The 25,689-nt window shown below is 32.1% G+C and overlaps 2 protein-coding genes across 2 annotated transcripts in view; one reads left to right on the top strand and one right to left on the bottom strand.

Moving 5' to 3' along the window:
- LOC134855519 (eukaryotic translation initiation factor 4E-like) overlaps window positions 1-25,689 on the bottom strand; it is a 461,161-nt gene that overhangs the window by 61,947 nt on the left and 373,525 nt on the right. The window lies entirely within an intron of this gene.
- Window positions 3,138-25,689, top strand: part of LOC134855248 (uncharacterized) — an 87,296-nt gene continuing 64,744 nt past the window's right edge. Inside the window, exons 1-2 of the mRNA XM_063871713.1 lie at window positions 3,138-3,537; window positions 3,976-4,047. Coding sequence (XP_063727783.1) covers window positions 4,023-4,047 — 25 coding nt within the window. The 5' untranslated portion in view covers window positions 3,138-3,537; window positions 3,976-4,022. The remainder of the gene's footprint in view (window positions 3,538-3,975; window positions 4,048-25,689) is intronic.

Here is a 25,689-nt window from a genome sequence, read left to right on the forward strand (position 1 = left end):
CCCCAACTAACAGAGAAATATTTCATCAAAACCTCATACACATTCACCCTCAACATCTCATATAAAAATACGTCAACGTCATCTCAGCAGCACTACATGATATTCATGCTTATTAATCATACTTTAACAAGTTTAATCACTTTTCACTGACCTTGTATTTCCCCACACCCAAAGAACGTGATTTGCACTGTTCACACGAAGTCATGTTACAAATTAAGAAAACACACAAGTACACTTTTACAAGCTACAAGTTCATTCAACACCATTACACTCTCAAAGCACCAGAACGACAACCTCACCATAGATATCAAAACATTAAACTCTAAAAACAGATTACCATTCTTTCTTAATTTCACCTTTTGTAACAAAGACACTAACTTACAAGGCACCCTCCAAACTACGATCCCATCATCCAGATGTATATCTTCTGTCCCCTAACCAGACTCCTAAATGAAGACGAAACCCGCCCACTAATTGTCCCTCATGAATTCCTCCAGCCCGTTGAAGTCCCAGTCCTAGAATAAATATTTAACCCTCGCTATAATCATAAACTCTATAACCTCATTCAAAACACACCGTGTGAAAAATCATCTAACACTGAAGAGCACAACATCATTAAAGCACTCGAATTGCTTTTCACTTCAGCAAACTAAACACATTATTGGTTTGCTAGCTAAACTACTAACCTCATTTGATGTCATCCACGACATTTTTCCCCATGGCTTCTTTACCGACAATTAGGTAATATGAAATCAACAATTTACTAATAAATTCAAACAACACTAGCCATATTTAATCAATGTTTTCTTTTTTCTTCATAGGCACAATCATCAATCATCTACAAAACAAAAAGCAAAATAATAAACAGAACTTTTTTTTCAATTCATAAATTTCTATTAACCTATTCAATAACTGAAGCAACAAAATTATCCCACACAAAGCGCTAAATTGAATGAGAAATTTTTTTCCCCAAAGCAGAAAATATTCATACAATTGAAAATAAAGTAATAATTTCAACCCCCGAATCAAGCAGTAAATTTCATAATTTTAAAGTAGCTAATTAATAAAATTGTTCATAAACTGCAGATACTCAAACTAACCTTTTCCGAGGCGCTTCTTTATTTTCATTCGCCCACCAATTCTATCCAGAATTGCACAGCTCGTCCACAAAGAATTGTTTAAAATATTGAACTTAAGTTTTAACTTTCACTGATAACAACTCTAAAAAGTTTTATCACGTTTCAAATCTTCCTTCAATCCGGTTGGAAAGGCTTTATATAATAATCTAAACTAAGCAAATAAGCTTACTAAACACCATAAAGCACAACCTAACAGCATGACCAAGAAAAGAAAACCCACGGTACCCAAACTGGATTAACACCAGCTTAGAACTGGATAAATTATTCTTTTGAAGACTTCTTTTAAGTCTGAACACAAAAGAACAAAACAACAAAAGTCGAAAGACAAACCCAAAACAAACAATTTTAAGAAAAAGTTATAACTAAGACAACAAAAGCAAACACTAGTAATAAAAAAAGCATGAAAGGTTCAACTAAAAACAGGACTCTCCAAAAAAGAGAGCATGAAACTATAACCTCACTTCTGGCCTAATTCACCAGAAGAGAACGTGCTGAGCATGCTCTATAGCCGGTGACACCCACGAGACTTTTTTGACGGGAGTTAATCAAGTGTGAGTGGCTTTTAAAAATAACCGAACTAAATAGTAACGCTTTAGCGATAAAAACTAATAAAAGATCATAACTAAAAAACAAGGTTTGTTTATGTAAAATATACAATGCAGTAAAAAGATTACATACAGCCCAAAAACGAGCAGCAAGGAATTTGACAACCCAATCACAATCCAACTACGAAATGGCAAAACCAACTGACATGACGCCCACAATCAATACACTCAATGGATTTAAAGTACGCCTTGGCATCGCAGCAAACGAAACCAATTGCAACAGAACAATGGCCATCTCGATGTTCAAATATACATACAGATCCAAGTCACCAGGCACTTCATCCAAAGTCGAACTACATGCCACATCCGAACAAGATTGAGAATAGCAACTTTCCTATTTTCTGAAATCAATCAGATCAACACTCATCACAATCGATCAGAACCCATAATACGAGCTCCCAAAACGATCGTGATAACATCTCTTCTTCCAAACCAGAAAAAAAGAATATATTCACAACCTCTAAAGAAAAACATCACCATCCATCCTACACTACAATAGAACATTGAAAAACTAAAACTCTCTAAACGCCGGATGGGTGGAACCAAATCTAAACTAGTATTTATCATTGGTTATTATTATGATATTTTATTATATTTTAAACAATCATACTCCATCAAACTAACAACGTATTTATTTGTAAAGTGTTGAAACTACTTGTAGTTTCAACACCAGAGCATTTTGAATTAAACTTAGAATACAGTTGTTCTCATTCTGGAACTAACTCGCGCAAACTGGTGTACACTAGATCTATTGAGACTAGGAGATATAAGAGTAAGATTAAGATTTGTATTAGACTAAGAATTTGCACGAATCTATCCGGCCGAAAATAAGATAGCGTGACGAGCAGATGGTGTACTTATCTGAAATTACTCTATGAGTACAGTAGACAATACTTAACTCAATACACTTGATGTATGGATTTGTATGATAATGATTTTTGTTGTTTGAAATTGTATGATAAGCTTTTTCGGTATATGGAGGTCAACCTGGGTTGGTTATTCAAATAAATATCAATTGTTTGTAATTTGAATCAACCTACTTTTTTTACTCTTGTATGAAAAATTGGCAGCTAGCTTTCTAAAAAACTTGATTGCTCAAACGAAAACTCAAAAAGTTAAGCATGAGTCAACTTAGAAACAAAGCGGTTTTCAGATTTATTATTTTTTGGATCTTTAACATCTTGATCAACTTATAAACGTGTAAAACTGCTAATATAAGCTGGAGGTTTTGTTTTAAATATGAGAAATCAGTCTGCGCATTTTAGTTTATGAGTTAATTGTGTATTTTTAATTTATCTGTAACTCAAGTCAGCAAAAAGATATAAAAAATCTGAAAATTGACGGACACGATAACTTACTCACTTATAAGCTGATAATTTGTGTTAGTCATCTATCATGTTTTTTCTTGTATTTTTTCACTGACTTGAATTAAGATAAAATAAAAACAGCTATCGCACTTCGACTGAGTCTTACCATTTATTCTGATTCAACAAACCGTTTTTTCTGATATTCTGGTTTACACACTATATCGAGCAAATTAATTACTAGCTCAGAGGATAAAAACCTCCCTGTATTAAAGTTAAAATCAACAGTTCTAAATTTCCAATCAAATCAGCAGTTCAGATTCCGAAACTTAGCCCATTTTACCTTGAAAAACAACTGCCCTTTCAATTGTTGAAACAAGCAATACTGAGAACTAAACTTGTCATTACTAAGTTCCAGATAGTCCAGATCTGTAACACCAAATTATTAATTTTATCTTCGCAATAGAACAATTTCGTGTTTCAAAAAAAGTAAGGTTATATTGAAAAAATCAAATTATCAGCATAACTTAAATAACATTTCAACGAATTGAGAAAAAGGTGAATTTGCAAAACAGATGCAGCCATTTTAATAAAAAATCATATCACTGCTGGAAAATTGAAATGCGCAAAAAAAACTCGCGTATTTTAAAAGCAACGCGTATTTTAAAAGCGGACGTAGGTTAGGCCTACACTTTATATTTCACCGTTAAAAAAAGAAAAAAGTTTTTTGAGTTCGTTTGTTTGATCAGAGCAGCAAAAAACAAGATAACTAATATCCTATCCATACTTCTCATTGAGATCTGTCTCCTTTTAAGACAAGTCACTAACGACCACTTTCCTGTCCTGATAAAAGTTTTTTAAGAAATAGACGTTTCAACATACCCTGTCAAAACTGAAAAACCTGAAACTGAACTTTTTTACTTTTAGGTTGTCTTTACAAATCTGCTTCGTAACTTCACTCAATCCCGAACAAAATGGCGTCACCAACAGGAGGAGCAGGTATGAAAACTATCACTTCATATGAGAGTAGTTGTTTTTACTCCGTTTATCATCTATAAAAAAATTTTACAAAGTCCTGAAAATCGCAATTTTTAGAACTTTTTACAACACACGTCATTAAAAAAAACAGGATCTGCGAGTGTTATTACAATTGCAGCTTTGATCACAAGTGCAACTTTTTCAAATAGGAAAATTGTAAGACTGCACAATTTTCCTGTTTCGTATGTTTTCTGGTATATTCCTGAAGAGCCCGAAAGACTTACTTTAATGGCAGTTTTGAGCAAAAAGGGAACAAAGTTTTACCAAATTTTCTAAGGAAACCCCTTAAGCTTTAAATTTGGTAGAGCTAAGCAACAACACACATGCAAACAACATACAATCGGGTTTTGCAGGACTTTGATTGAGCAACATACATTGCGACCCTGTAAAACTGATGATTCTACTTTATTACATGCTATGGTAACCTGAGCGTTAGATCGATTAGTCATTAGGTTAAGTAATACAGCATTAAAAGGTCGAGTTCGAATTAGTTCAATCTTCGAATATATCGTCCCTCCTATGCCAGAAAAAAAATTTAACAACATCTGCGAAGCGAACCCAATACCCCCCCCCCCCTCACCCCAACCAAATTGGAACTAAGGAAGCTTATGTTATGACAGTCAGATGAGCGATACTAAAGATGATTTGACACGGGCATATGAAAACCGAACCCCTCAGACCCTTGGGGGGCAAGTGATAAAGATCCCCGGAAGTGTAAAAGGCCCTATCAGAACTCGGAAAATAGCAGTGGTTTTCGGCTCAAGTTTTAGAATGTTGAGGGAAGCTTAAGTTTAGAACCTCAGAAACCTAGAACCCCCACTTCCTGTTTTATGTCCTAAGTAAACAAACACACCTTTAACTTCAGGAAGTCGTTTCTCGGCCTCCAATGATCACAGGGAGCTGATATTTGGAAGGATAATAAGTATTTGCAAGTTACATCTTGTTTTGTATTTTGCACAATTTCCAACGTGTGAATTGGAAGCTATTTGAAATCACTCATCCCCTAATAGACCCCTAATTTTTGAAATCACTCAACATCTAATAAACCCAAATTGGACTTCAAAAAAACTTAGAACCAGCTAAAAATAACGAAGCTCGAAAAATTTTTATATTTGAAATCACTCATCCCCAAATAAACCTGAATTGGATTTTAAAAAAAACTAGAACCAGCTAAAATAACGAAGCTCGAAAAATCTTTGTAATTGAAATCACTCATTCCCTATTAAACACGATTTGGATTTCAGAAAAACCAGAACCAGCTAAAAATAACGAAGCTAGAAAAATCTAAATATTTGAAATCACTCATCACCTAATAAACCCAAATTGGATTTCAAAAAACTAGAACCAGCTAAAAATAACGAAGCTCAAAAATTCTTTATATTTGAAATCACTCATCACCTAATAAACCCAAATTGGATTTCAAAAAACTAGAACCAGCTAAAAATAACGAAGCTCAAAAAATCTTTATATTTGAAATCACTCATCACCTAATAAACCCAATTTGGATTTCAAAAAACTAGAACCAGCTAAAAATAACGAAGCTCAAAAAATCTTTATATTTGAAATCACTCATCACCTAATAAACCCAAATTGGATTTCAAAAAACTAGAACCAGCTAAAAATAACGAAGCTCAAAAATTCTTTATATTTGAAATCACTCATCACCTAATAAACCAAAATTAGATTTCAAAAAACTAGAACCAGCTAAAAATAACGAAGCTCAAAAAATCTTTATATTTGAAATCACTCATCACCTAAGAAACCCCATTTGGATTTCAAAAAACTAGAATCAGCTAAAAATAACGAAGCTCGAAAAACCTAAAAATTTGAAATCACTCATCATCTAATAAACCCAAATTGGATTTCAAAAAAAACTAGAACCCGCTAAAAATAACGAAGCTCGAAAAATCTTTGTAATTGAAATCACTCATCCCCTAATAAACACGATTTGGATTTCAGAAAAACTAGAACCAGCTAAAAATAACGAAGCTCAAAAAATCTAAATATTTGAAATCACTCATCACCTAATAAACCCAAATTGGATTTCAAAAAACTAGAACCAGCTAAAAATAACGAAGCTCGAAAAATCTAAATATTTGAAATCACTCATCACCTAATAAACCCAAATTGGATTGCAAAAAAGTAGAACCAGCTAATAATAACGAAGCTCGAAAAATCTAAAAAATTGAAATCATTCATCATCTAATAAACCCGAATTGGATTTCCAAAAAACTAGAACCAGCTAAAATAAACGAAGCTCGAAAAATCTTTGTAATTGAAATCACTCATCCCCTAATAAACACGATTTGGATTTCAGAAAAACTAGAACCAGCTAAAAATAACCAAGCTCGAAAAATCTAAATATTTGAAATCACTCATCACCTAATAAACCCAAATTGGATTTCAAAAAACTAGAACCAGCTAAAAATAACGAAGCTCAAAAAATCTTTATATTTGAAACCACTCATCACCTAATAAACCCAAATTGGATTTCAAAAAACTAGAACCAACTAAAAATAACGAAGCTCGAAAAATCTAAATATTTGAAATCACTCATCACCTAATAAACCCAAATTGGATTTCAAAAAAACTAGAACCAGCTAAAAATAACAAAGCTCGAAAAATCTAAATATTTGAAATCACTAATCACCTAAAAAACCCAAACTGGATTTCAAAAAACTAGAACCAGCTAAAAATAACGAAGCTCGATAAATCTAAATATTTGAAATCACTCATCACCCAATAAACCCAAATTGGATTCCAAAAAACTAGAACCAGCTAAAAATAACGAATCTCAAAAAATCTTTATATTTGAAGTCACTCATCACCTAATAAACCCAAATTGGATTTCAAAAAACTGGAACCAGCTAAAAATAACGAAGCTCGAAAAATCTAAATATTTGAAATCACTCATCACCTAATAAACCCAAATTGGATTTCAAAAAACTAAAACCAGCTAAAAATAACGAAGCTCAAAAAATCTTTATATTTGAAATCACTCATCACCTAATAAACCCAAATTGGATTTCAAAAAACTAGAACCAGCTAAAAATAACGAAGCTCAAAAAATCTTTATATTTGAAATCACTCATCACCTAATAAACCCAAATTGGATTTCAAAAAACTAGAACCAGCTAAAAATAACGAAGCTCGAAAAATCTAAATATTTGAAATCACTCTTCACCTATTAAACCCAAATTGGATTTCAAAAAACTAGAACCAGCTAAAAATAACGAAGCTCAAAAATTCTCTATATTTGAAATCACTCATCACCTAATAAACCCAAATTGGATTTAAAAAAAATAGAACCAGCTAAAAATAACGAAGCTCGAAAAATCTAAATATTTGAAATCCCTCATCACCTAATAAACCCAAATTGGATTTCAAAAAACTAGAACCAGCTAAAAATAACGAAGCTCAAAAAATCTTTATATTTGAAATCACTCATCACCTAATAAACCCAAATTGGATTTCAAAAAACTAGAACCAGCTAAAAATAACGAAGCTCAAAAAAATATTTATATTTGAAATCACTCATCACCTAATAAACCCAAATTGGATTTCAAAAAACTAGCACCAGCTAAAAATAACGAAGCTCAAAAAATCTAAAATTTTGAAATCACTCATTACCTAATAAACCCAAATTGGATTTGAAAAAACTAGAACCAGCTAAAAATAACGAAGCTCAAAAAATCTAAATACTTGAAATCACTCATCACCTAATAAACCCAAATTGGATTTCAAAAAACTAGAACCAGCTAAAAACAACGAAGCTCGAAAAATCTAAATATTTGAAATCCCTCATCACCTAATAAACCCAAATTGGATTTCAAAAAACTAGAACCAGCTAAAAATAACGAAGCTCAAAAAATCTTTATATTTGAAATCACTCATCACCTAATAAACCCAAATTGGATTTCAAAAAACTAGAACCAGCTAAAAATAACGAAGCTCAAAAAATATTTATATTTGAAATCACTCATCACCTAATAAACCCAAATTGGATTTCAAAAAACTAGCACCAGCTAAAATTAACGAAGCTCAAAAAATCTAAATTTTTGAAATCACTCATTACCTAATAAACCCAAATTGGATTTCAAAAAACTAGAACCAGCTAAAAATGACGAAGCTCAAAAAATCTAAATACTTGAAATCACTCATCACCTAATAAACCCAAATTGGATTTCAAAAAGCTAGAACCAGCTAAAAACAACGAAGCTCGAAAAATCTAAATATTTGAAATCCCTCATCACCTAATAAACCCAAAATGGATTTCAAAAAACTAGAACCAGCTAAAAATAACGAAGCTCAAAAAATCTTTATATTTGAAATCACTCATCACCTAATAAACCCAAATTGGATTTCAAAAAACTAGAACCAGCTAAAAATAACGAAGCTCAAAAAATCTAAATTTTTGAAATCACTCATCACCTAATAAACCCAAATTGGTTTCAAAAAACTAGAACCAGCTAAAAATAACGAAGCTTAAAAAATCTATTTACTTGAAATCACTCATCACCTAATAAACCCAAATTGGATTTCAAAAAACTAGAACCAGCTAAAAATAACGAATCTCGAAAAATCTAAATATTTGAAATCACTCATCACCTAATAAACCCAAATTGGATTTCAAAAAACTAGAACCAGCTAAAAATAACGAAGCTCAAAAAATCTTTATATTTGAAATCACTCATCACCTAATAAACCGAAATTGGATTTCAAAAAACTAGAACCAGCTAAAATTAACGAAGCTCGAAAAATCTAAATATTTGAAATCACTCATCACCTTATAAACCCAAATTGGATTTCAAGAAACTAGAACCAGCTAAAAATAACGAAGCTCAAAAAATCTTTATATTTGAAATCACTCATCACCTAATAAACCGAAATTGGATTTCAAAAAACTAGAACCAGCTAAAATTAACGAAGCTCGAAAAATCTAAATATTTGAAATCACTCATCACCTAATAAACCCAAATTGGATTTCAAAAAACTAGAACCAGCTAAAAATAACGAAGCTCAAAAAATCTAAATTTTTGAAATCACTCATTACCTAATAAATCCAAATTGGATTTCAAAAACTAGAACCAGCTAAAAATAACGAAGCTCAAAAAATCTAAATACTTGAAATCACTCATCACCTAATAAACCCAAATTGGATTTCAAAAAACTAGAACCAGCTAAGAATAACGAAGCTCAAAAAATCTAAATTTTTGAAATCACTCATCACCTAATAAAACCAATTTGGTTTCAAAAAACTAGAACCAGCTAAAAATAACGAAGCTCAAAAAATCTAATTACTTGAAATCACTCATCACCTAATAAACCCAAATTGGATTTCAAAAAACTAGAACCAGCTAAAAGTAACGAATCTCGAAAAATCTAAATATTTGAAATCACTCATCACCTAATAAACCCAAATTGGATTTCAAAAAACTAGCACCAGCTAAAAATAACGAAGCTCAAAAAATCTAAATTTTTGAAATCACTCATTACCTAATAAACCCAAACTGGATTTCAAAAAACTAGAACCAGCTAAAAATAACGAAGCTCAAAAAATCTAAATACTTGAAATCACTCATCACCTAATAAACCCAAATTGGATTTCAAAAAACTAGAACCAGCTAAAAACAACGAAGCTCAAAAAATCTAAATATTTGAAATCCCTCATCACCTAATAAACCCAAATTGGATTTCAAAAAACTAGAACCAGCTAAAAATAACGAAGCTCAAAAAATCTTTATATTTGAAATCACTCATCACCTAATAAACCCAAATTGGATTTCAAAAAACTAGAACCAGCTAAAAATAACGAAGCTCAAAAAATATTTATATTTGAAATCACTCATCACCTAATAAACCCAAATTGGATTTCAAAAAACTAGCACCAGCTAAAAATAACGAAGCTCAAAAAATCTAAATTTTTGAAATCACTCATTACCTAATAAACCCAAATTGGATTTCAAAAAACTAGAACCAGCTAAAAATAACGAAGCTCAAAAAATCTAAATACTTGAAATCACTCATCACCTAATAAACCCAAATTGGATTTCAAAAAGCTAGAACCAGCTAAAAACAACGAAGCTCGAAAAATCTAAATATTTGAAATCCCTCATCACCTAATAAACCCAAATTGGATTTCAAAAAAACTAGAACCAGCTAAAAATAACAAAGCTCAAAAAATCTAAATACTGGAAATCACTCATCAACTAATAAACCCAAATTGGTTTCAAAAACTAGAACCAGCTAAAAATAACGAAGCTCAGAAAATCTAAATTTTTGAAATCACTCATCACCTAATAAACCCAAATTGGTTTCAAAAAACTAGAACCAGCTAAAAATAACGAAGCTCAAAAAATCTAATTACTTGAAATCACTCATCACCTAATAAACCCAAATTGGATTTCAAAAAACTAGAACCAGCTAAAAATAACGAAGCTCAAAAAATCTTTATATTTGAAATCACTCATCACCTAATAAACCGAAATTGGATTTCAAAAAACTAGAACCAGCTAAAATTAACGAAGCTCGAAAAATCTAAATATTTGAAATCACTCATCACCTAATAAACCCAAATTGGATTTCAAAAAACTAGAACCAACTAAAAATAACGAAGCTCAAAAAATCTAAATACTTGAAATCACTCATCACCTAATAAACCCAAATTAGTTTCAAAAAACTAGAACCAGCTAAAAATAACGAAGCTCAAAAAATCTAAATTTTTGAAATCACTCATCACCTAATAAACCCAAATTGGTTTCAAAAAACTAGAACCAGATAAAAATAACGAAGCTCAAAAAATCTAATTATTTGAAATCACTCATCACCTAATAAACCCAAATTGGTTTCAAAAAACTAGAACCAGCTAAAAATAACGAAGCTCAAAAAATCTAATTACTTGAAATCACTCATCACCTAATAAACCCAAATTGGATTTCAAAAAACTAGAACCAGCTAAAAATAACGAATCTCAAAAAATCTAAATATTTGAAATCACTCATCACCTAATAAACCCAAATTGGATTTCAAAAAACTAGAACCAGCTAAAAATAACGAAGCTCAAAAAATCTTTATATTTGAAATCACTCATCACCTAATAAACCGAAATTGGATTTCAAAAAACTAGAACCAGCTAAAATTAACGAAGCTCAAAAAATCTAAATATTTGAAATCACTCATCACCTAATAAACCCAAATTGGATTTCAAAAAACTAGCACCAGCTAAAAATAACGAAGCTCAAAAAATCTAAATTTTTGAAATCACTCATTACCTAATAAACCCAAATTGGATTTCAAAAAACTAGAACCCGCTAAAAATAACGAAGCTCAAAAAATCTAAACACTTGAAATCACTCATCACCTAACAAACCCAAATTGGTTTCAAAAAACTAGAACCAGCTAAAAATAACGAAGCTCAAAAAATCTAAATTTTTGAAATCACTCATCACCTAATAAACCCAAATTGGTTTCAAAAAACTAGAACCAGCTAAAAATAACGAAGCTCAAAAAATCTAATTACTTGAAATCACTCATCACCTAATAAACCCAAATTGGATTTCAAAAAAACTAGAACCAGCTAAAAATAACGAATCTCGAAAAATCTAAATATTTGAAATCACTCATCACCTAATAAACCCAAATTGGATTTCAAAAAACTAGCACCAGCTAAAATTAACGAAGCTCAAAAAATCTAAATTTTTGAAATCACTCATTACCTAATAAATTCAAATTGGATTTCAAAAAACTAGAACCAGCTAAAAATAACGAAGCTCGAAAAATCTAAATACTTGAAATCACTCATCACCTAATAAACCCAAATTGGTTTCAAAAAACTAGAACCAGCTAAAAATAACGAAGCTCAAAAAATCTAAATTTTTGAAATCACTCATCACCTAATAAACCCAAATTGGTTTCAAAAAACTAGAACAAGCTAAAAATAACGAAGCTCAAAAAATCTAATTACTTGAAATCACTCATCACCTAATAAACCCAAATTGGATTTCAAAAAACTAGAACCAGCTAAAAATAACGAATCTCGAAAAATCTAAATATTTGAAATCACTCATCACCTAATAAACCCAAATTGGATTTCAAAAAACTAGAACCAGCTAAAATTAACGAAGCTCGAAAAATCTAAATATTTGAAATCACTCATCACCTAATAAACCCAAATTGGATTTCAAAAAACTAGAACCAACTAAAAATAACGAAGCTCAAAAAATCTTTATATTTGAAATCACTCATCACCTAATAAACCGAAATGGGATTTCAAAAAACTAGCACCAGCTAAAAATAACGAAGCTCAAAAAATCTAAATTTTTGAAATCACTCATTACCTAATAAACCCAATTTGGATTTCAAAAAACTAGAACCAGCTAAAAATAACGAAGCTCAAAAACTCTAAATACTTGAAATCACTCATCACCTAATAAACCCAAATTGGTTTCAAAAAACTAGAACCAGCTAAAAATAACGAAGCTCAAAAAATCTAAATTTTTGAAATCACTCATCACCTAATAAACCCAAATTGGTTTCAAAAAACTAGAACCAGCCAAAAATAACGAAGCTCAAAAAATCTAATTACTTGAAATCACTCATCACCTAATAAACCCAAATTGGATTTCAAAAAACTAGAACCAGCTAAAAATAACGAATCTCGAAAAATCTAAATATTTGAAATCACTCATCACCTAATAAACCCAAATTGGATTTCAAAAAACTAGAACCAGCTAAAAATAACGAAGCTCAAAAAATCTAATTACTTGAAATCACTCATCACCTAATAAACCCAAATTGGATTTCAAAAAGCTAGAACCAGCTAAAAACAACGAAGCTCGAAAAATCTAAATATTTGAAATCCCTCATCACCTAATAAACCCAAATTGGATTTCAAAAAACTAGAACCAGCTAAAAATAACGAAGCTCAAAAAATCTTTATATTTGAAATCACTCATCACCTAATAAACCCAAATTGGATTTCAAAAAACTAGAACCAGCTAAAAATAACGAAGCTCAAAAAATCTAAATTTTTGAAATCACTCATCACCTAATAAACCCAAATTGGTTTCAAAAAACTAGAACCAGCTAAAAATAACGAAGCTCAAAAAATCTAATTACTTGAAATCACTCATCACCTAATAAACCCAAATTGGATTTCAAAAAACTAGAACCAGCTAAAAATAACGAATCTCGAAAAATCTAAATATTTGAAATCACTCATCACCTAATAAACCCAAATTGGATTTCAAAAAACTAGAACCAGCTAAAAATAACGAAGCTCAAAAAATATTTATATTTGAAATCACTCATCACCTAATAAACCCAAATTGGTTTCAAAAAACTAGAACCAGCTAAAAATAACGAAGCTCAAAAAATCTAATTACTTGAAATCACTCATCACCTAATAAACCCAAATTGGATTTCAAAAAACTAGAACCAGCTAAAAATAACGAATCTCGAAAAATCTAAATATTTGAAATCACTCATCACCTAATAAACCCAAATTGGATTTTAAAAAACTAAAACCAGCTAAAAATAACGAAGCTCAAAAAATATTTATATTTGAAATCACTCATCACCTAATAAACCCAAATTGGATTTCAAAAAACTAGCACCAGCTAAAAACAACGAAGCTCAAAAAATCTAAATTTTTGAAATCACTCATTACCTAATAAACCCAAATTGGATTTCAAAAAATTAGCTCCAGCTAAAAATAACGAAGCTCAAAAAATCTAAATACTTGAAATCACTCATCACCTAATAAACCCAAATTGGATTTCAAAAAGCTAGAACCAGCTAAAAACAACGAAGCTCGAAAAATCTAAATATTTGAAATCCCTCATCACCTAATAAACCCAAATTGGATTTCAAAAAACTAGAACCAGCTAAAAATAACGAAGCTCAAAAAATCTTTATATTTGAAATCACTCATCACCTAATAAACCCAAATTGGATTTCAAAAAACTAGAACCAGCTAAAAATAACGAAGCTCAAAAAATCTAAATTTTTGAAATCACTCATCACCTAATAAACCCAAATTGGTTTCAAAAAACTAGAACCAGCTAAAAATAACGAAGCTCAAAGAATCTAATTACTTGAAATCACTCATCACCTAATAAACCCAAATTGGATTTCAAAAAACTAGAACCAGCTAAAAATAACGAATCTCGAAAAATCTAAATATTTGAAATCACTCATTACCTAATAAACCCAAATTGGATTTCAAAAAACTAGGACCAGCTAAAAATAACGAAGCTCAAAAAATCTTTATATTTGAAATCACTCATCACCTAATAAACCGAAATTGGATTTCAAAAAACTAGAACCAGCTAAAATTAACGAAGCTCAAAAAATCTAAATATTTGAAATCACTCATCACCTAATAAACCCAAATTGGATTTCAAAAAACTAGAACCAGCTAAAAATAACGAAGCTCAAAAAATCTTTATATTTGAAATCACTCATCACCTAATAAACCGAAATTGGATTTCAAAAAACTAGCACCAGCTAAAAATAAAGAAGCTCAAAAAATCTAAATTTTTGAAATCACTCATTACCTAATAAACCCAAATTGGATTTCAAAAAACTAGAACCAGCTAAAAATACCGAAGCTCAAAAAATCTAAATACTTGAAATCACTCATCACCTAATAAACCCAAATTGGTTTCAAAAAACTAGAACCAGCTAAAAATAACGAAGCTCAAAAAATCTAAATTTTTGAAATCACTCATCACCTAATAAACCCAAATTGGTTTCAAAAAACTAGAACCAGCTAAAAATAACGAAGCTCAAAAAATCTAATTACTTGAAATCACTCATCACCTAATAAACCCAAATTGGATTTCAAAAAACTAGAACCAGCTAAAAATAACGAATCTCGAAAAATCTAAATATTTGAAATCACTCATCACCTAATAAACCCAAATTGGATTTCAAAAAACTAGAACCAGCTAAAAATAACGAAGCTCAAAAAATCTTTATATTTGAAATCACTCATCACCGAATAAACCGGAATTGGATTTCAAAAAACTAGAACCAGCTAAAAATAACGAAGCTCAAAAAATATTTATATTTGAAATCACTCATCACCTAATAAACCCAAATTGGATTTCAAAAAACTAGCACCAGCTAAAAATAACGAAGCTGAAAAAATCTAAATTTTTGAAATCACTCATTACCTAATAAACGTAAATTGGATTTCAAAAAACTAGAACCAGCTAAAAATAACGGAGTTCAAAAAATCTAAATACTTGAAATCACTCATCACCTAGTAAACCCAAATTGGATTTCAAAAAGCTAGAACCAGCTAAAAACAACGAAGCTCGAAAAATCTAAATATTTGAAATCCCTCATCACCTAATAAACCCAAATTGGATTTCAAAAAACTAGAACCAGCTAAAAATAACGAAGCTCAAAAAATCTAAATACTTGAAATCACTCATCACCTAATAAACCCAAATTGGTTTCAAAAAACTAGAACCAGCTAAAAATAACGAAGCTCAAAAAATCTAATTACTTGAAATCACTCATCACCTAATAAACCCAAATTGGATTTCAAAAAACTAGAACCAGCTAAAAATAACGAATCTCGAAAAATCTAAATATTTGAAATCACTCATCACCTAATAAACCCAAATTGGATTTCAAAAAACTAGAACCAGCTAAAAATAACGAAGCTCAAAAAATCTTTATATTTGAAATCACTCATCACCTAATAAACCGAAATTGGATTTCAAAAAACTAGAACCAATTAAAATTAACGAAGCTCGAAAAATCTAAATATTTGAAATCACTCATCACCTAATAAACCCAAATTGGATTTCAAAAAACTAGAACCAGCTAAAAATAATGAAGCTCAAAAAATCTTTATATTTGAAATCACTCATCACCTAATAAACCGAAATTGGATTTCAAAAAACTAGCACCAGCTAAAAATAACGAAGCTCAAAAAATCTAAATTTTTGAAATCACTCTTTACCTAATAAACCCAAATTGGATTTCAAAAAACTAGAACCAGCTAAAAATAACGAAGCTCAAAAAATCTAAATACTTGAAATCACTCATCACCTAATAAACCCAAATTGGTTTCAAAAAACTAGAACCAGCTAAAAATAACGAAGCTCAAAAAATCTAAATTTTTGAAATCACTCATCACCTAATAAACCCAAATTGGTTTCAAAAAACTAGAACCAGCTAAAAATAACGAAGCTCAAAAAATCTAATTACTTGAAATCACTCATCACCTAATAAACCCAAATTGGATTTCAAAAAACTAGAACCAGCTAAAAATAACGAATCTCGAAAAATCTAAATATTTGAAATCACTCATCACCTAATAAACCCAAATTGGATTTCAAAAAACTAGAACCAGCTAAAAATAACGAAGCTCAAAAAATCTTTATATTTTAAATCACTCATCACCTAATAAACCGAAATTGGATTTCAAAAAACTAGAACCAGCTAAAAATAACGAAGCTCAAAAAATATTTATATTTGAAATCACTCATCACCTAATAAACCCAAATTGGATTTCAAAAAACTAGCACCAGCTAAAAATAACGAAGCTCAAAAAATCTAAATTTTTGAAATCACTCATTACTTAATAAACCCAAATTGGATTTCAAAAAACTAGAACCAGCTAAAAATATTGAAGCTCAAAAAATCTAAATACTTGAAATCACTCATCACCTAATAAACCCAAATTGGATTTCAAAAAGCTAGAACCAGCTAAAAACAACGAAGCTCGAAAAATCTAAATATTTGAAATCCCTCATCACCTAATAAACCCAAATTGGATTTCAAAAAACTAGAACCAGCTAAAAATAACGAAGCTCAAAAAATCTAATTACTTGAAATCACTCATCACCTAATAAACCCAAATTGGTTTCAAAAAACTAGAACCAGCTAAAAATAACGAAGCTCAAAAAATCTAAATTTTTGAAATCCTTCATCACCTAATGAACCCAAATTCGTTTCAAAAAACTAGAACCAGCTAAAAATAACGAAGCTCAAAAAATCTAAATTTTTAAAATCACTCATCACCTAATAAATCCAAATTGGTTTCAAAAAACAAGAACCAGCTAAAAATAACGAAGCTCAAAAAATCTAATTACTTGAAATCACTCATCACCTAATAAACCCAAATTGGATTTCAAAAAACTAGAACCAGCTAAAAATAACGAATCTCGTAAAATCTAAATATTTGAAATCACTCATCACCTAATAAACCCAAATTGGATTTCAAAAAACTAGAACCAGCTAAAAATAACGAAGCTCAAAAAATCTTTATATTTGAAATCACTCATCACCTAATAGACCGAAATTGGATTTCAAAAAACTAGAACCAGCTAATATTAACGAAGCTCGAAAAATCTAAATATTTGAAATCACTCATCACCTAATAAACCCAAATTGGATTTCAAAAAACTAGAACCAGCTAAAAATAACGAAGCTCAAAAAATCTTTATATTTGAAATCACTCATCACCTAATAAACCCAAATTGGATTTCAAAAAATTAGAACCAACTAAAATAACGAAGCTCAAAAAATCTTTATATTTGAAATCACTCATCACCTAATAAACCAAAATTGGATTGCAAAAAACTAGAACCAGCTAAAAATAACGAAGCTCAAAAAGACTTTATATTTGAAATCACTCATCACCTAATAAACCCAAATTGGATTTAAAAAAAACTAGAACCAGCTAAAAATAGCGAAGCTCGAAAAATCTAAATATTTGAAATCACTCATCACCTAAAAAACCCAAATTGGATTTCAAAAAACTAGAACCAGCTAAAAATAACGAAGCTCAAAAAATTTTTATATTTGAAGTCACTCATCACCTAATAAACCCAAATTGGATTTCAAAAAACTAGAACCAGCTAAAAACAACGAAGCTAAAAAAATCTTTATGTTTGAAATCACTGATCACCTAATAAACCCAAATTGGATTTCAAAAAACTAGAACCAACTAAAAATAACGAAGCTCAAAAAACCTAAATGTTTGAAATCACTCATCACCGAATAAACCCAAATTGGATTTCAAAAAATTAGAACCAGCTAAAAATAACGCAACTCGAAACATCTAAATATTTGAAATCACTCATCACCTAATAAACCCAAATTGGATTTCAAAAAACTAGAACCAGCTAAAAATAACGAAGCTCAAAAAATCTTTTCAATTGAAATCACTCATCACCTAATAAACCCAAATTGGATTTCAAAAAACTAGAACCAGCTAAAAATAACGAAGCTCAAAAAATCTTTATATTTGAAGTCACTCATCACCTAATAAACCCAAATTGGATTTAAAAAAACTAGAACCAGCTAAAAATAACGAAGCTCAAAAAATCTTTATATTTGAAATCACTCATCACCTAATAAACCCAAATTGGATTTCAAAAAACTAGAACCAACTAAAAATAACGAAGTTCAAAAAATCTAAATATTTGAAATCACTCATCAGCTAATAAACCCAAAATGGATTTCAAAAAATTAGAACCAGCTAAAAATAACGAAACTCGAAAAATCTAAATATTTGAAATCACTCATCACCTAATAAACCCAAATTGGTTTTCAAAAAACTAAAACCAGCTAAAAATAACGAAGCTCAAAAAATCTTTTTATTTGAAATCACTCATCACCTAATAAACCCAAATTGGATTTCAAAAAACTAGAACCAGCTAAAAGTAACGAAGCTCGAAAAATCTAAATATTTGAAATCACTCATCACCTAATAAACCCAAATTGGATTTCAAAAAACTAGAACAAGCTAAAAATAACGAAGCTCAAAAAATCTTTATATTTGAAGTCACTCATCACCTAATAAACCCAAATTGGATTTCAAAAAACTAGAACCAGCTAAAAATAACGAAGCTCAAAAAATCTTTATGTTTGAAATCACTCATCACCTAATAAACCCAAATTGGATTTTAAAAAACTAGAACCAACTAAAAATAACGAAGCTCAAAAAATCTAAATAATTGAAATCACTCATCACCTAATAAACCCGAATTGGATTTCAAAAAACTAGAACCAGCTAAAAATAACGAAGCTCAAAAAATCTTTTCATTTGAAATCACTCATCACCTAATAAACCCAAATTGGATTTCAAAAAACTAGAACCAGCTAAAAATAACGAAGCTCAAAAAATCTTTATATTTGAAGTCACTCATCACCTAATAAACCCAAATTGGATTTCAAAAAACTAGAACCAACTAAAAATAACGAAGCTCAAAAAATCTAAAAATTTGAAATCACTCATCACCTAATAAACCCAAATTGGATTTCAAAAAATTAGAACCAGCTAAAAATAACGAAACTCGAAAAATCTAAATATTTGAAATCACTCATCACCTAATAAACCCAAATTGGATTTCAAAAAACTAGAACCAGCTAAAAATAACGAAGCTCAAAAAATCTTTTTAATTGAAATCACTCATCACCTAATAAACCCAAATTGGATTTCAAAAAACTAGAACCAGCTAAAAATAACGAAGCTCGAAAAATCTAAATATTTGAAATCACTCATCACCTAATAAACCCAAATTGGATTCCATAAAACTAGAACCAGCTAAAAATAACGAAGCTCGAAAAATCTAAATATTTGAAATCACTCATCACCTAATAAACTCGAATTGGATTTCAAAAAACTAGAACCAGCTTAAATAACGAAGCTCAAAAAATCTTTATATTTGAAATCACTCATCACCTAATAAACCCAAATTGGATTTCAAAAAATTAGAACCAGCTAAAAATAACGAAACTCGAAAAATCTAAATATTTGAAATCACTCATCACCTAATAAACCCAAACTGGATTTCAAAAAACTAGAACCAGCTAAAAATAACGAAGCTCAAAAAATCTTTTTATTTGAAATCACTCATCACCTAATAAACCCAAATTGGATTTCAAAAAACTAGAACCAGCTAAAAATAACGAAGCTCGAAAAATCTAAATATTTGAAATCACTCATCACCTAATAAACCCAAATTGGATTTCATAAAAATAAAAACCAGCTAAAAATAACGAAGCTCGAAAAATCTAAATATTTGAAATCACTCATTACCTAATAAACTCGAATTGGATTTCAAAAACTAGAATCAGCTAAAAATAAGAAAGCTCGAAAAATCTAAATATTTGAAATCACTCATCACCTAATAAACCCAAACTGGATTTCAAAAAACTAGAACCAGCTAAAAATAAAGAAGCTCGAAAAATCTAAAACTTTGAAATCACTCATCATCTAATAAACCCAAATTGGATTTCATAAAACTAGAACCAGCTAAAAATAACGAAGCTCGAAAAATCTAAATATTTTAAATCACTCATCACCTAATAAACCCAAATTGGATTTCAAAAAACTAGAACCAGCTAAAAATAACGAAGCTCAAAAAATCTCTATGTTTGAAATCACTCGTCCCATAATAAACACAAATGATACTTAAAACTACTTAAGTTCTAGAGATTGAAAAAAACCAGTTATGTAACATATAATAGTATGAGATGTGGGAATAATACCAGAAAAAAATCCAGAGTTGATTTTCAGAGCTGACTTATCAGCTATAATAACAGAAGAAACGGATTTTACTTTCAAAAAGAGCTGTAACAGTCATTGACATTGAAGTGCTAAACGCGATGAGGTGAAAAATATGTCCCAGAGCCGCTGGGTTGAGGTCAGAAACACTAGCTACTGTGCTCTTATGCTGAGCTAATGTTCCGAGCTAATCTACTTGTAGTTCAGGTACACCAACCTATTAAATGATACAGTTTTTATGCCACAAACAAAAATTCGCCTCTCCGCACTAAAGTTTCATGAATAATAGTCAATTATATTGGGTTTTTATTGTCAGTCTCTATAAAATTACAATAATAAAACGATTTTAAAACGAAATGTTATCAAAAAGTAAAATAATCCATTTTAACCAATTAAAATAGATTATAACTATTTCTTCAACTCTTTTTATGCGTTGTTTTCATTTTTTCATAATTTTTTAAACTTAAGTTAGTTAATTTGTTCTCTCGCTCAATTTCATTTTTCCTATTTTCAATCGAGCTTGTGAAAAATTGCAAAAAGTCACCTATAGCTCCTTGAACTTTGTGGGTGCGTTGGGGGGGGGGGGGGGGGGGTACGATGGGTGTACGTTGGAGGGGGGTTACTTTGGGGGGGGGGCTTGTTACGATGGTGGGGGGGGGGGGGGGTTGTTCGTGAGGAACTGGTCAAAAATGCGGGTTTTTGGGCCTTTTTTGGAAAAATACTACATATTGGCCGCCCCTGGATAAACTGTAAACTGTTTGCTCGAGTTTTGCAGAAAGTTGCAAAAATTAGAGTCATTACTTACAAAATTTAATCAATTTTCATGGATTTTATGTATAAAAAACAATCCATAATATTGAAAACAAAATTTGATTATAATCGATTATAATGGATTATAATGGATTTAATTTTTTCCAAAATAATCGATTATAATCGATTAAAAATCCATCACGTGGTCTAAATTTGACAAGATAATCGATTATACAGACAAAATTTTGGTGAACGAAAATCCATTGTAATCCATTATTACCCATGAAACTTCGGCGCGGGTACATTTGCTTGACTTGGGTTTAATTTAAAAGTCGTGTTCGTTAGGTCCGTAGGGGGTTAGTTTGCGGTTAAGAGATTAATCATTGATCCATGCAGTACGGATCAACTCTCAAACACTCCTGCCTCACCATAGCCGAAAATTTGGCACCGTTGGGAGGGTTAATATTAAGACTCCCAAAGTTCACTCGGTGACAAAATAACTGCTCCGAGTCGATGAATTTCTTTACTTTGTTTCAAAAGGCTTCCAGTTCATTTCATGAGTCTTGAACTCTCTGGTTTAATGGTCGACAACTCTACATTGATTGATTGACTCTCTATACTGACCACTCTCAATTTTTGGGCCAATTGACTCAGTCAGCAGAAATTTGCTAATTTTTATTGTGTTTTGCCCAAGTTTTTCTGAACAAGTCTATTCGATGCTCCGTTGCCAACTTTTAAAATATTTTGCTTTGATGGCCGACTGGGATATTCCAGGGATATCGGAGGCGATATCTTCTTCCTCATTTTCCTTACCTATGCAATTTACAAATCACACTATAAAATCAGTGCCAAAGGACTGTTACGAAAGATGCGATGTAATTACATTTCAACCTCCATCCTAGTCAATTAGAGTGCAAATTAATTTTTACTAGCTGCTTCTTACGAGCCAGCAGATTTAAAAGTGTTGGACTTTATCAGGTTTTAACTCAATTTCTATTTTGAAAAGAAACTAAGAATGCTAGGTAAGACCTGTGATGATGGAAATTTGACACCATTCATCAAATCTCAACCAAATTCTACTGTCAGACCCTGTGCTAAAGTAAAAGTTTAGAGATGCACCGGATCAGCTAGGAAAAGTAACGGATCAGGAGGGAACTCTCAGTTTTCTTATAGTCGATAGGGTCAATCACATTGTTTTTCGATCCACCCTCCATGTCTTAGTCTGTGTCTACGACATTTGAACTTTAATCTTTGCCGAACCTAATTTTACCACATTTTTGACATGATTATGCCGCCAAATTAGTAAACTGAAAGACTCAAAACTCAAAAATCAAAAAGAAATCATTTAAAAGCAACAACTAAACTACGATTTGAAATTGGAATCTGAATCACCCAAAAGTATTGCCATTGTCATTGGCGCCCAATAGTTTTTAAAACAAAGAAACCGAAACCAAGGTTTTTTTTTGTTGGAAAAATCAACGAACCCACATCCTTATACTAACCAGTCATATAGTTTATTATTTTTTTTTTTGGATTGTAAGTTCCAAAGAAAAAAAAAAAAAAAAAAAAACTCAAAATCATTTTTTTTTGTTACAATACAATTGCGAGGGTTCCATGTAATCAAAGGAATTACATATTGGCCATTTACATTTTTGTCTGACACGTCAAAAAGTGAATTAAGTTTAGGAGACAAAGTCAATTAAAAATGAATTCAACCTATGATGCTGTTTTTAAAGTCATAGAAACAGACGTAGAAATTTTAGCAAAAGCAATTAACCAAGCCATAAGCGATTCCGACGAAGTACAGATCATAAACGATTTCTTAACGGAATTGAAGAGCTTGCTTGACGATGCCAATAACGAAGCAGTCAAGATAATACGCACCGGAACGGACCAGCAAGACTCAATCATTGAACGATTGAAAACTTTGAAAGTTTTGTACCGAACGATCCAACTACGATCAAAACGATACGAGCGTACCCTCAACAACACTGCCACGTCTTCTTTGAACTCATCACGAGTAGCCAGCAACGTCTCGACGCCTTCAATAATACGACAAGCCTTGAAAAATCTTCCCCTTCGACGCCAAACGGAAAGTTTAACCCGTAGTACCACTACACAAAACGTCACCATAGACCAGGACACCCCGGACGATTTGCCACAATTTTCAGGATTGCCAGCAAGCTTAAACGCTACTTCAAACCACAGATCAAATTCCGCCCAGGACAATTCAGGACTCCTACTTCGCCCCGGATCTAACAGCGACGCCAATACCTTGGATCATCGCATTCATCAACAAAAAACAGAAACTCTTGGAACTCAAACTGCCCATGGAACTCACCTCCATCTTCAGTCAAACCTCTCATTGCAGCAGTCGAACGCCGACTTGTCACAAAGTTCAAACCTTCAGCCGAACCACCCAGAAGCTCAACTTCAAGGAACGACTATAGAATTGAACAATGGAACTCAACTCCAAATCGACAATCAGCAATTGACAGCAACAGTGGGACAAAGACCGAACTCAGAAGCTCAACTTCATGAAACGTCACCACACTCCAACCCTGGAACTCAAATCCAAGTTTTCAATCAGCAGATGAACGCACCAGCAACCCAACAAAGAAATGTTTCAGCGCCAATATTTCTTCCGACAGCAACTTCAAAAGCAGCTCAGAGTCAAATGATTGGACAGCAAATCACACACCCATTTCTTGCTCCCCAGACAGCTAGCCCCCCACATGGACTATACCAGCCTTCAAGCCAACAACAGAACCAGCCTTCAAGCCTACAACAGAATCAGCCTCCAAGTCAGCAACAGAGGACACATAATCCGAATAGCGCCTTTAGACCCATCTTGACGATTGGAAATCAGAATTCAACCAATCATCCCCCCACCAACGTGTTCAGTGGACACCAGACGACAGCTAAGGGTATCACAAACATCAACGGAGTACCGATACCAGCACAACCAGCACTACTGCCAACAAACCAAGGAGATCAACGAACAGCAACAAATTGGACCTCCAGCCAGCCGACCCTGACTCACCAATGTACACAACCTGCCATAAGATCGTACCAGGAAGGATTTCTGGGAACCACGACAGCATACAACCCTACGAACATGCCGACATCATCAACAAAAGCCTTCACTCATGCAGGCTGCAGGGGACCAACAGGATCAACTCACCAAAATATCAACCGACCTCCCCCTCATCAACATGCAGTCCATCAACATGCAGCACATCAACATGCAGCACATCAAAACCAGCCGTCTTATTTTCCTCCGATTCCTGCCAACCTTGGAACAGCACCGACAGACCACACCCATCATCAAACGATCTCGAAGACATTCAGGAAATCAGTGCCCATTGTCAAACCATTCATATTCGACGGAGAACCTGAACAATGGTTAGATTGGATAGGACTGTTCAACGCAACCATCAACAGCACCGACATGACAAACTCGGAAAAGATGACACATCTGCAGAAACTTGTATCCGGAGATGCAAAATCTCTTATCCGAGGATATGGATGCAATGGAATCTGAATCACCCAAAAGTATTGCCATTGTCAGTCTGAAATATAGACCACTTCTTGGAGAGCTCTAAGCTATGCGCCAACGACAAGTTCTTGCTAGCCCAATCAGATTCATACTGGTGTTCTCAATCAATTTTTTTTCGCCATCATAAGGATAGTTAGGATGGTTAAGCCAAGGTCATTCGAACGCATTGGTCCGAATTCCGTTTGGAACAATCAATAGGCCCAAACGCTTTGAACATATAGTCCCTGAGTAATTCATATATCCAAGATGAAAATACAGCTCGGAGCCAAAACATGAAACGAGTCCTGCACCACACCTCCTCGCATCAGCGGGTATCGATAAGAATTGCTCGCTGTCGGAAACAAATCCAAATTTTTGTCGTATATGGCACCATGCAGACCGCTCGCAAAATTTGATTGTACTTTACCAAATTTCTCCGGATATGTCTCTATTCGTCTGACTGCCATTCTGCTCCGACAGCCAAAACCATAACATATCGCTCATGATCAGGTAAGCTAATGTTAAGCTAATATTGTGGTAATCCAAGCTCCTCGACATTCTACATCAAATTCAGAGCATGCTTTTTTGAGTACTGCCTTGTCTCTGCCAGACAATTACATGGCAGCTCTTCATGGGTCAGATTGATGGCTCGCACGTTTTGCATGCCCATTGCACCTAATATAGGTTGTGTTCGAAACCTATCATCAGCGGTTTAGAGCATGATTTAGAGCATGAAACCGCTGATGATAGGTTTGGAACACAACCTATATTAGGTGCAACG

The sequence above is a fragment of the Symsagittifera roscoffensis genome, chromosome 10 (genome assembly GCF_963678635.1).
Source record: "Symsagittifera roscoffensis chromosome 10, txSymRosc1.1, whole genome shotgun sequence".
NCBI lineage: Eukaryota > Metazoa > Xenacoelomorpha > Acoela > Convolutidae > Symsagittifera > Symsagittifera roscoffensis.